Raw genomic sequence first — 12484 nt, forward strand, 5'->3', positions numbered from 1 at the left:
GTGCGGAGACTCCCCGGCTGCGGCCCGACCGCGGTCCCAGTCCGTGCCCCGCCGCCGCTGAGGGGCGTTCGGGTGCTGTTGAGCAGGGAAGCCCCGCCAGGCTGGGAACCAAGCAGGAAGGGCCCCCAATCTAGCAAATCTAGGGCTAGGGGACTTTTGTCACCTCGCAGATCTGGGGCGGCTTGGGGGAAGGGGAAGCGCCTTTCAGAGAGGCCCCTGGAGAAGGGAAGGTTTCTGGAATCCACCCTAAACGGAGCCCTAGGATGCTTGGGGCAATGGGTTTACCTGGGTTGGATTGGATAGGAGTCTGAATTTACCCCAGAGAACAGAACTTGCTGCGCTGCTGCTCTCTCATAAAGAGGACAAAGACCCAATTTGACTTAGTTATAGTAACTTTTCACCAGAAAGAAAAAGAAACAGAGTTTGTGTGTGTGTGTGTGTGTGTGTGTGTGTTTAACCATTTTGAAACACCAGGTGTATTTGGAAATGGCAGCATACTTTTCAGTGGAGTGAGAACCTGCATGTGTGTGAGAGGCAGAGAGATATAGATGATAGATGAGAGAAACACGCGCGCGTGCACACACACACAGAGACAGAGAGACAGAGAGGGGGAGGGAGGGAGAGAGAGACAGAGAGGCTAAAGCCAGTGTTCCCCCTAACTTTCAGGACTTGTTGAAGGGGCTTTCTTTGTTCTGACACCCACTGTAGAAGAGCTCATTTTTACCCATCGAATAGAAATCGCTACCTTTCTGTCTTCCATCTCTTTTCTGTTCACCCCTCCCCCAAGCGCAGTTCTCTCTTTCGTTTCAGTATCTACAGATTTGCTGGTTATGGCGGGACACAGTTCTACATAGGACTCCAAAGCAATGAAAAGTAACACTGGAAAATTCATCACGATAAAAATTTCCCCCCAGTGGTGCAGAGCCATAAATTTCCTTCACTATTTCAGAGAGATGACTCTTTCCAAAGGACAGGACAGTTTAAGAATGTGACTAATGGCTTTGCAATTTGCGTTCTGTGTGAGAGGCGCTCTTTTGGACCTGTGTCAGTTCCAAACACAGTCCAGTGTCCTGTGCTGGACTCCGCATGAAGAATCTCACTGATACACAAACTTCATGTTGAGTTTTCATTGCAAGGGAAAAAAAAGCATCAGGGGTTAAGGTAAGAAAGTTTCTGCTTTTATTGAAAATTTCTATGAGACTCAGTATTGTAATAAATAAACACAACCATTTTCACAAAACACAGCGCTATGCTAGAGATGCAATGGGCGGTTTGCTTGTAGTGCCAAGACAGACTTATCAATACAGAAATAAATATTAACAGCATTCTTGAGCCGATGTTGAGCCCCCAACAAAAAGTAGGAACCAAGCAAGATGTAATAAATAATTACTCAGAGAAAAAGATGGCGTACTGTCAGTTTACAACTGTCTTCATAAACTGCTGCTCATCTATTCCATTCTTACAGTTCACCCTTCAAACCACAGGGTTTATCTCAGGCCCCCCTAAAGGGCCATCCTCCGAGGAGAGCAGAGAGGAACTTTATTATCTTTATGTGAAATGCAGACAACTGCAGAGAACCTCACTGGCAAATGGGACACAGTTTCGTCAATACACAGAATATGATCTAACTATGAGATTCAGGTAACAGTGTTACATACGGCAGAATTGGAAAAAAAATCATTCATGACAGTTTCTTACTCCCCCTTGCCCCCCACCCACTGTCATTATGCTATAACCAACAATACTACAACAAACATGTTTCAAATTTTCATCCATCCACAGCAGAGGGGAAATACGAGGGAAGCCTTCCCCCCTTTTGGACAGTTTCTTGAGCATATCCATCACCGATCATTCACAAGGTGTCTGTGCAAATCTACTTCACGTGATTGCAAAAATGATTTCCTGATTAACTCACAAAGAACCTTAAAGCTATCTGGAGTTCTGTATATTATCTGGCGAGGAGGGAAGAGGGTGGCGGTCCAGAAGTACAAGCCCGTCAAACAAATGTTAAAGAGTTTGAAGTCAGCCAGTCTGGTGGGGCCCGGGGACCTAGGACTCTGCCGCGGGAGAGGTCTGGTCTGCGGGCTACTGAAGAGCGCACTTCTCCTCCTTCTTGGCCATCTTGCCTTTGTTTTGCTCCAGAGTTCGCTCCAAATGCTCATCTTCTTCTTCCGCCCTGGATGTTAGACAAACAGGAAAGACAGAATTATATTTCCTCCTGAAGGGGAGAGCAGCTCGCCCTACGTGGGTCCCCGGCGGCACAAAGGCACCTGAGCACTCGGATCCCCGAAAAGAACTTCTATTAAACTTCTTGTTCCCGTCGCGGGTGGCTTCCCCTAGACCACACCCCACGCCCCACTCACTGCTTCTCCTGGGCGTCCAGGTCCCTGACAAGGGCGTCCCGTTTGTCCACCAGGGCCACTAGCTCGTCCAGCAGGAGTTGTTCCCGTCGCTTCTGGGCCTCGGTCTTCTGCCAGTCTGCAGGGGGCGGGAGGCTAGTTACCACCCGCAGGGGCTCAGGGCCCTCCCCTTCCCGCCTAATTCAGTTTCCTAAAATCTCAGCAAACCGCGGCAACCCGGCCACAGTGAGTGTTTGCTGCGGGAGTTTGGCCGAGGCGGTCAGGGTTTCACGCCCCAAACCCTACTTTGTAAATACTTATTGAAGATTGGTTCCGCGGGTTATTAGCCTGCTAGAAACCAGGTGTTGGAGTCAGTGGCCAGGCGGGAGACAGGCACCTGAATTCAGGCGAAGTGGGGGAGGGGAGCTGGAGTCCAGAAGAGGTTGGCCCAGGGCTTGGGGCAGGGGGAGTGGGTAAACGAGGAGGCGGGGAAGCCGAGAAGGGCGATAAAATCCTTCTGAAAGGGCTGGAGAATCTGCCTGAGAACCGGCTCTCCTCCCCACCCCCACTCTCACCCCAAACAGCCCATTCTTCGCTAATTTCCTCCCCGCTCTATTTTAGCAGTTGGATGTATCTCACACTGGGCGCCATATGCTTCACAATAACTTTAAAAGTAGTGAATCGGCTAATTAGCATTTTTCTTTGAAGTAAAAAAATAAATTTGCTCTGCAGCATTACACTGCAGCTCTCGGTCGCATCCCAGCCAGTTTTCTTTTGGAGACATTTGCTGGGTGGTTTCAGATCGAAGCACTTTTGCAAAGGAAAAAAAGATTACATATTTCTTTTTGGAACTCCATGTGAAAGGTCGTAAAATGCACTGGGCAGTGCTTTTTCTATAGGTGGGTGGTCATTTTTAGGCCAGGGTTAGTACCCAGTGACATACATAACCTAAACCTTTCAGCCTTGATAATTTCCTTAAGATGAGCAGCAGCTTCACTTGACAAAAACAGGACTACAATCTAACATTTAAAACACTTTTGAAACCAAAGCCAACTGCTCTCTGGCCAGACTGTAAGGGCTTGTAGCTGTCAATCAAGCCCCAGTCTACCCCGCCTCCCTCATTAGGAAGGTAAACAATGAAAAGAAGAAGTAGATGGTGAGGAGATAGCCGAACAAATGAGGACCTGGAGGGAAACAGGACACCGGCTTTAAGGGGGGGGAGAGGCACCCTGGCCACTGACTCTTACAGCCCCCTCCCCCAGCAAATACACTTTCCAAAAACCAGAGAAGTGCAATCCTTCGGGGCTCTCCCTTCTCTCTCCATTGCCCTGGGCAATCATGTTAAAACTCACATGGTTGGTGCTTATTCAGATAAACCTAACAATGCTTATGCTGGTTACCATGTGAATCTTCACAAACCACACAAGAATGTGCTGGTTCAAATCCCTCCCCCCTCCAAAGCAAAATTTATTCAAGACAGCAAACTGCTCAGCAGCTCTATGAAAGCAAATGGTGCCACAGCGAATGCTGGCTTGTATTTACAAATTAAAAATTAGATGCATCACCGTGCAATAAAGGTTAGCAAAACTGGGAAAAACTAGTTCACTCAATTGTATCACTGTTCATTCCATAAACTCAACTCAAACACAAAATACATACGTTAATTATTCACATTCCACATAGAACATCACAAATAGAAACACATTCAGTGACTGATTTTGATTATGCTCTCATTTAAACAGGAGGAAACTTATGGAAATCTGCGTCTGAATTTTAACAATAAGTGAAATGCAGAGAAGCCATTACAGTCTTACTCTCTGCACCCATGCGAGTAAGGACACAGGAATGCTGGGAATAGTTCTAATCTCTTCTTGTTCTTAAGTTGCTCTTGTTCTCCACAGCAACTGAAATAACAGACTGTGCGACTGTAAGGATCCTTAAGAGAGACAATTTAGTCTAATTTTTACATACTTGTAGTTCTTGAAATATTAATTCAGGAAAAGATCTTGAAATCAGGACTAATTTTATTAAAATTAAATTTGTTAAATTAGTAGTTTTAATTGGATAAGAAATTCTGATTTCAGTGGTAAGATTCATAATTCTTTGCTTTAAAATGTTTTGATATGTTTACAACCAGGAAGCACATTTTCTCCACACACAAAAATGTGCAATAAAAATTTCAATTTAAATCAAGAAAATGATTTAACAACAAATACATAATTCTTATTAAATCACTCCTCTGAACTTGACTACTTAAAAATGGTTTAATTATTTTAAATGCCAAGATTTCATTAACATTAAAAAATTAAATTTTAACAGTATGAACAGAAGTCCTTTAATCTCTAAAATATTAAAATTATCTCAATTTTTTTCCTATTTCAATAACATTTTCCATTACTGGAAAAACATTTAAAACCGAAAAATATTTAGGTAATTTTTTAACATTTAGAGAGTCGAATTTTTTTTGGGGGGGTTTTCAAGACAGGGTTCCTCTGTGGCTTTGGAGGCTGTCCTGGAACTCGTTCTGTAGACCAGGCTGGCCTCGAACTCACAGAGATCCGCCTGCCTCTGCCTCCCGAGTGCTGGGATTAAATATAGAGTCGAATTTAACTGACATTAGCACTTAAAATATTTTAACATAAAATTCAAAGATTTTTACTGTTAACTGTTATTACTGTGTTTAATATTTTAAAAATAGTCAAAAACAGAGCACACACCTATGTGCAATAAATAGGCTTTATATTAGTAAACCTATATACTCTTTATATTTTCTTTTCCACAGTAGGAATGAATTGTACTATACATGCACATATCTATATGCATATATATATATACTAACATTATATATATCTGAATGCTAACCGACAAAATAGTAAACTAATCACTAAAAAACATGACATTCAAAATTGATCAAGAGTAGCAGGTGTGTGTGTGCAAGCTTACGTTTTAAAACCCTTTAAACACTTTCACCTGGGTATAGTTCTGTCTCTTCTTGTTCAGAAACATGTAGTTTCTGAACCACTTGTTAGACACTGAATGAAACAACTGCACCCACAGCACCAGCCACTTGCTGGCTGGCTGCACTGACTTCAGCTTGGACAAACCACACTGTGGCTCTGCCCGGACTTCAGGATCCCAGTGTGCTCTTGCTCCAGAAGCCACAGCCTCTCACAACAAACGGGATTAAGTTTTGATGCTGCAATTGGGCCAAAGTGTTGAAGCAGAGAGAAGCTGGCTATGCCCATCTCAGCTGAGCAGTTTGTTAATTTGAAAATTGTTCTTTTTCATATATAGGGCCAATTATTCATGCCCTGCTCCCATGTGTTTGCTGAAGTTGATAATTACTGGGGGGGGGAAAGGCAAAAGAACCAACTATAAACACTGTTACACAAAGACCTAAAGTTCTGGTAAAACTTCAGACTTGCTACTGTAAGTAAGCCTGGTACTTCGATGAAAATTAACACTAGTTTTGTAAAGAGCACATTGGGAGAACTGCAGTCAAGTCTTATCTTTAGTTCCAGTCAACTAGCAATTCTGAAGGAGCTTGCCTCATCATCAGAACAGGCCATTGATAGGATTCTACTGTGGAGCCTAATCAATCCATGGGAGACTGTGGCTGTGCTGTGTAACAAAGCTAAAATAGATTTACAAATGGGGTTTTAGGGGATAAGCTCCTCCACAGGATTACATATTGATTTTAAATATAAAACGCTTATCATATAAACCATAACTACAAAAATAGTGAACCTATGCATAAATCCCTTTAGAAGAGCACCCACTTCAAACTCTAAGCCAAGAACAAATCAAGATGTACAAATCCTAGCGAAGATCCATTTCTTGTGCAGAAAATGACCACGGCCTCTTTAAAAAGCCTACCCCAATGTGTGCAGAAATGAATTTGTCTTTCCTGAGGGAGCATTAAAGAATTTGGAGCAACAACTACAAAAACTATAGAAGTATCTGGAAGATGCTTCTTAGCTTGAGGGAGCCTTACCATCGAGCTCAGTAGAGTGACTCCGACCCCTCAGGAGGAGGGAGAACAGGGTTAGAGCGATTATGGGTTCTCAGAAGGATGGATGAATCGAGTATTATTATTACTATTATAATGTTTTGCTCACAAACCACACTGTGAATGTTTCTTTCTGTGCACTATTGCTGTAAATATTCTCCCCCTCTGCTGGTGCACGCCCTCACCACAAGAGTCATTTGGAAAGGGGTTAATTTGGAACTATGGCTAAGGAGAAGATGCTGGGAAGCGTGAATTTTTAAGTAAAAGGAAACAACACAGCTTTATGGCTGTCTGCTGTGGGGTCTGAAAAGGCTGCTGAAACATCAAGTGTCCATGCTAAAGGGTGGCCCTGCTTATGTCCTGCTCGGGTCACTGAGACAGGCTTCTCTACGTCTCTATTTGTAGTCAACAGGCTGTTGTTATGCTTGTGTGTTAGAGAGGATAGAAAGGAAAGAGGGGGGGATGGCGATGGAGAGTCAAAAGACTAATAGTTGCATTTAAAGTTTTTTAAAAGACGCCTTTACTGCTCCTCTGTATGTGTGAGAACCTCAGGCAGAAAAAATGGTAGATTCTAAGCCTATGCATACAGATGGCCAATGAAACTGGGATAGTGTCCATTTGTAAGGGTGTTATAAGATGCATATTTAGTAATAATACTGGCTTGGGGAATAAAAACAGTATTTCAGCTCTGCCCTAAAAGCCAAGTATACTGTATAAAGCTGAATTTTAAGGACAATTTATCTTCTATACAGAAGAGGATGGGTATAAAAACAAATTAAGACTACTTTATGTTGAGTGTAATGTATAATGAATCTATAAAGAATATACTGTATAATGAGTTATGTATTATATACAGATACATTATACATATATCCTACTTATAGAGTAACTGCTGCATGTACTTTTAAACTATTTAACTTTCTGATCTCTTTTAAAACCATACTATAACTAGAAAAATTATATCTAAAGGAAAAATACCATTTTGTGTACTTGGGCATTTTATTGCAGTGGCAAATTTCACAAAACTTCTAAAAAATTAATAGTTATCAATGGTATTTGATGCCTCTAGCCATTTGAAATTAGCTATGTAAACCTTTTACAAGCAAAGTAAATTGAGTTTTTAAATTAAGATATACAAATGTTATCAGTGATATTATCAAATGAGATTATAGATATAAAAGTAATTAGAGTAAAGCTTCTACAACATACAAGGTCACTGATAAATAGCTCTTATTTTAGAGTAATATATTTTAAAATATTTTAAGAATATAAGTCTTCACTTGGCTTTCACTTACAAACTTAAATTTCTAGTTTCTGAACTAATTAGAATTGACTTATGGATCAGGTACCTTATCAGGTGAAAACGGAATTACCACAGACAGTCAATGGGTTAAGAGGTCAATATAGAACAGGAAAATCAATTTGCATTGATTAGACAAAAGATCTATTTTACAGAGCCCAGAGGATTAGCTTTTAAGGAAAAATCTTTGAACTGTAAGGCGTTCTTAACTGAGAGATGTAAGAAGAGCATTCTAAAACACTTCAGAACTTAAAGCAATGTCTGTGAGCGCTAACCCTGAGCTAGCTGCCACTCTTTCGCTGTCACCGGGCACAGGACTTCTACACCATCCGGCGCAGTGGCTTACACAGTGCGAAAGCTTGCTGTCTTTTCTCTCACACCAAGCACTGCCCAAATATTCACTCAACAGGAGTGAAATGTTAAGAAGCAGACAGGGCTGGAGGCAGCGGTTCACACCTGCAATCCCAGCACTTGGAAAGCTGAGGCAGCAGGACTTCCACGAGATGGGGACCAACCTGAGCTACACACTGAATTCTAGGCCAGGCTGCAGGTCAAGCCAGGATGAAGTCTGGGACCCTGTCTAAAAACAAAGCAAAGCAAACAAACTAGAACAAGAGTATCTGAATGACAAATAATCAACTAAATCGCCACTAAGACTCCCCCAATGGAAACAACTTTAAAATGCTCATAAATAAACTGTAGCTGAAAGCGAGTATCTCTTTTTTGTTTGTTTGTTTTTTGAGACAGGGTTTCTCTGTAGCTTTGAAACCTGTCCTGGAACTTGCTTTGTAGATCAGGTTGGACTTGAACTCACAGAGATCCTCCTGACTCTGCCCCCCAAGCACTGGGATTAAAGGAGTGTGCCATCACCACTCAGCTAGCTCAGACATTTTATGTTTTACAGAAATTTATTCCTTCTGACTCAAAGGTTACATTCTGTTATGAGTAAACATAATGATTAGCTTTTAAATTAACTTTTTGTTTTAATACTGTTTTCTGTCTTCAAAGGCATATGTGCAATTCCTATAGTTACCTATAGAACTGTCCTGGTCAAACCAGATGCGTGCAGCACTCATTCCATTCCACGGACAGCTGACAGCTCCCAGCCCTCACCTGAGCTCTTACCTTCAATGGCTAGCATTGCCCGAAGCTCCCGGTTCAGCAGCTCATATCTTCGTTCTAAGTCATGTTCCTTTTCCCTAGGCAAGTTGCAAAAAGTTCATCAATATGCTAATTACTAAATCATTAAACACTTAAAAGAACCTTGAGTTTACATTGATTTTAGGAGTCATAACTGACTTTTCTATTTAACTTTAAGCCTCTCTAGACAAATGATATACAGACTCAAAACCTTCCTCAGTTGACTGCTTGCTAGCGTTATTTTCTCCTGCAGTTCCGAATGGCACAGAGGTGCACTTTATCTAAAGGGGAGCAGTCTCACTCTCACTGGCTTCCCGTGTAAGAAGGATCTATTGTAAAACAGTCATAGATGACAGTAAATACTCGTACTGAAAACTTCATGTGAAAAGAAGAAACACAGCATAGTACCAGACAGAGCTGAACACACACACACACACACACACACACACACACACACACACACACACACACACGTCCAGGTTCTCATCAGACTTTTACCAGGTTCAGACAAGGCAGAAATTACAAAAATTATGGTTTTACATTCCAATAAAAACATGGTAAACTGGCCCACAATACTGGCATACCCTAGGAGCACTGCCAGCTAATCAGCAGAAAGGAATGAATATTAATTTCTATAATGAACTAACTGTTAAAGACTCAGATGTCTGCATCTAGTCTAGTCTCCACTGAACTTTAATAAAGTCACTGTTAGGTGATTCATTTCTTAACCCAAAGTTTATATTAACATCACCTATAGATAATAAATGTATTTTTCCTAAAAAAGAATTTTATTTTTTTAACTTAGAATTTAAAAACCAAACTTCACTTTTGCTTTTCTGGAGACTTCTCCTATAGCCGCAAGTGAACGCTACTCCTCTTTTATAGGAAGGGTTTCTTTCTTAAGCACAACAACTGAAGCTGGTGAAACAGCCTGACAACCTGAGCCCACACCAAGTGGGGGAAGGGACGCCACAAGGTTGTTCTCGAATCTCCACCCTCTCACTATAGTTTGTACACTCATGTGCATCCACAGATATACACCCAGACACATGCACAAACAATAGTAAAAACTTCAAAATGCCTCATATACAAAATTGTTACTTATTCCTTGACTCTAGAAAACATGGTTTCCCCCACTGTCTTACCAGTTCATTTGCAAATTGTTACTGTTCAGATGAGCATTTTATATATGCGAGCTTTTTAAGGAAAGAAACACAGGCTAAGCTTGGTAAATATTAAGCCCCAAGAAGGCGCTCACTCAGAGAGCCTGGTGGACAGTGAATGGCCGAGTACTCACAGCAGGGAGAGCTGGTTCATCCTCCGTATTAGGGCGTTTTTCTTGTTAACCAGCATGAACCACTCCTGCATCATGGCCTCCTCTTCCTCCGTGTTCCTTCCTACAGACCAGAAAGAGTAGGTTAGGTGACACCCAAAAGCCAAACAATGCATCAGCACAACTTCTTAGTTTGAAAAATCTTTCAGGGGCTCCAATATGGCACAGTGCATTGCTTACAAGACTCAAGTCTAAGTATAAACACAATCAGTATTTACGAACTCAGAGGCCGATCCTCTAAGGCTGCTACTTGTTCAGAGTGTATGTTAGTCCCCTGAACTCACCTGTAGATCATATTAACACTAAGTACCGTCAACAAAATGCTCCACCTTTTAAATCCTCCCCAGAGGCTGACTTGATATTATGTTTCAATGAGGAACTCAGGGTGCTGACAGACACATGGTCACGATTTTTTTTAAAGACTAAATAATTGTTATGAGAATTGTAAGATTACCAGGGAGACCAGAGAAGACCAGAGAACCCGTGGAAGCTTCCCTTTAACAACTTACTTATTTTCCTCATGCAAAGTAAAATACGTATGTGTATAGAGCAAGTAGAATTTGCTGACCCTAACAAGATGAACTACTTACAAGTTACTAAGTGCATTGTAAATAACAAGACTACATACAAGAAAGACCCACAGCTCTCTGTGGGGGAAAATTGTTACAATGAATAGAATATTTAAAAAACCCATTTCATTAAAGATACACTCTAACATTTGGACTGTGAAGTAGCTCCAGCACAGAGATGTTTTCATTCACTCATACCATTCAGTCATCTCTGTCCTGCTTCTCCCACACAGGACTGTCACACATTATGGCACAGCCTTGACACTGATCATAGACAGCAATGTGCAGGTCCCAACTCTACGGAAGAAAAATACTTTTTTTTTTTTGGCCATGTTTTCTCTCCTTTTAAATAATACCAAGTAGTCAAGTTTGTAATCCCTTAGCCTTTTTTTCCCCCTGGATTTCCATCCATGGTTGTTTTATTACTTTGCTAACCCATTATTTCATATTAGCAGTTCAATTTCTGCACAACATTCATAGGCTAAACTTAAAGACCTAATACAAACTAAGTGTCCCTGTGAGGACCGTTCTGTGCATTTGCTTTTAAAATGTGATAGTACCATTTAAAGATGGAAGACATGAAGTCTATTTTAGAATTTTCAACAACACCGAGGTATAACTATTTGAAAAGTCTTCTTTTAGCACTCTGCCCTTCCCACTCAGAAGTCCTCTTCTTCAGGAGCATGCGCTCTCACAGACATATGCTCTCCTAAACCACGTCCATCAAACATCCACACTTCGTCTACAGACGCAAACTTCTTTTCCTTCAGTGAAGTGATATTATATAATAACCTATTGTGCATTTTTTAAATTTTTTATTGTTTTTTTAATATTTTATTTTCCAGTTTAAATTTAGGATGATCAAAGGGATTAAGACTGGGCTGGTTTAACCCCCAGAAACAGCTGACCAGACAAAGGTTAACTCTTGAATCCCAGGCATCAGCCTGGGAATCCAGCATGGGACTGATCAAGACCCTCTGAATCTGGGTGTCAGTGAGGAGGCCTAGGGAACCTATTGAGCCTTGGGCAGCAGATCAGTACCCATCCCAAGTATACACACGGACTTTGGACTCCCATAGAACAATGTGAGGTGCACTCTCACCCTGAACTCTTGGGGAAGGGTCTAGGCCCTGCCCTATATGAAATGACAGACTATGGACACCTCCCTGGGGGAATGAGGGGATAACGGGGGGGGGGGAGGGGGTTGGGGGGGGGCACGGGAGGAGGGGAGGGAATGGGAGAGGGACCTGGAACTGACTTGTGAAGCAACCTCGTTTCTTACCTATTGTGTATTTTATCATGTCTAAATATTTACTTTATAAATTATGGAAATGCCATAATTAAACTATTTCCACATTAATACAAATTTAAAGAATGTTTCAAAACACAAAAGGCAGATCTGCGTGCATAAGACTGTGCACCAGCTTGAGAGTATGCTGCCTGTCATTAGGGAGAACAGTGAGGAGGTAGGCCATCATTACATGTTATTAAAACTCAATGTGTGATGCTGACTTAGGATAGATTCTTTCAGAGTCTGAACAAAAGTCTTTATTGTTTTACAGTATTTTTAATCTCTCCTTTAGGGTAGCTGGTGTGTATTCACTGTGGACCATGTGATGTCTTGACACTGGTCATGTGATACAGGCTGCGATAGGCACAAATCCCTGGGGAGCAACAAAAGAAGAAAGAGTAAAAAGAAAAAGCTGAGAAAAAGCTCGCAGTTTGGAAAAAGGCCAATTGTGCCCCGGTGAAAGCGTTTTGATCAGTGAATGACACATGTGTGCAATATTAATA

The 12484-nt window shown here is 41.5% G+C and overlaps 1 protein-coding gene across 10 annotated transcripts in view; it reads right to left on the bottom strand.

Annotated features, from left to right (window-relative positions):
• Window positions 1–1156: 1156 nt before the first annotated feature.
• Ehbp1 (EH domain binding protein 1) overlaps window positions 1157–12484 on the bottom strand; it is a 275065-nt gene continuing 263737 nt past the window's right edge. For 9 of the 10 annotated variants that reach the window (XM_040733240.1, XM_005070382.4, XM_005070380.4 and 6 more), the window contains 4 exons: window positions 10086–10185; window positions 8774–8847; window positions 2364–2478; window positions 1157–2176 (listed from right to left, as the gene is read on the bottom strand). In XM_040733240.1, the coding sequence (XP_040589174.1) occupies window positions 2086–2176; window positions 2364–2478; window positions 8774–8847; window positions 10086–10185 (380 nt within the window). In that variant the 3' untranslated portion in view covers window positions 1157–2085. Of the gene's footprint in view, window positions 2177–2363; window positions 2479–8773; window positions 8848–10081; window positions 10186–12484 lie in introns of those variants that run through there. The other variant, XM_040733241.1, reaches the window with a different exon arrangement.

This window comes from Mesocricetus auratus, unplaced genomic scaffold (assembly GCF_017639785.1).
Source record: "Mesocricetus auratus isolate SY011 unplaced genomic scaffold, BCM_Maur_2.0 Super-Scaffold_100029, whole genome shotgun sequence".
In the NCBI taxonomy this organism is placed as follows: Eukaryota; Metazoa; Chordata; class Mammalia; order Rodentia; family Cricetidae; genus Mesocricetus; species Mesocricetus auratus.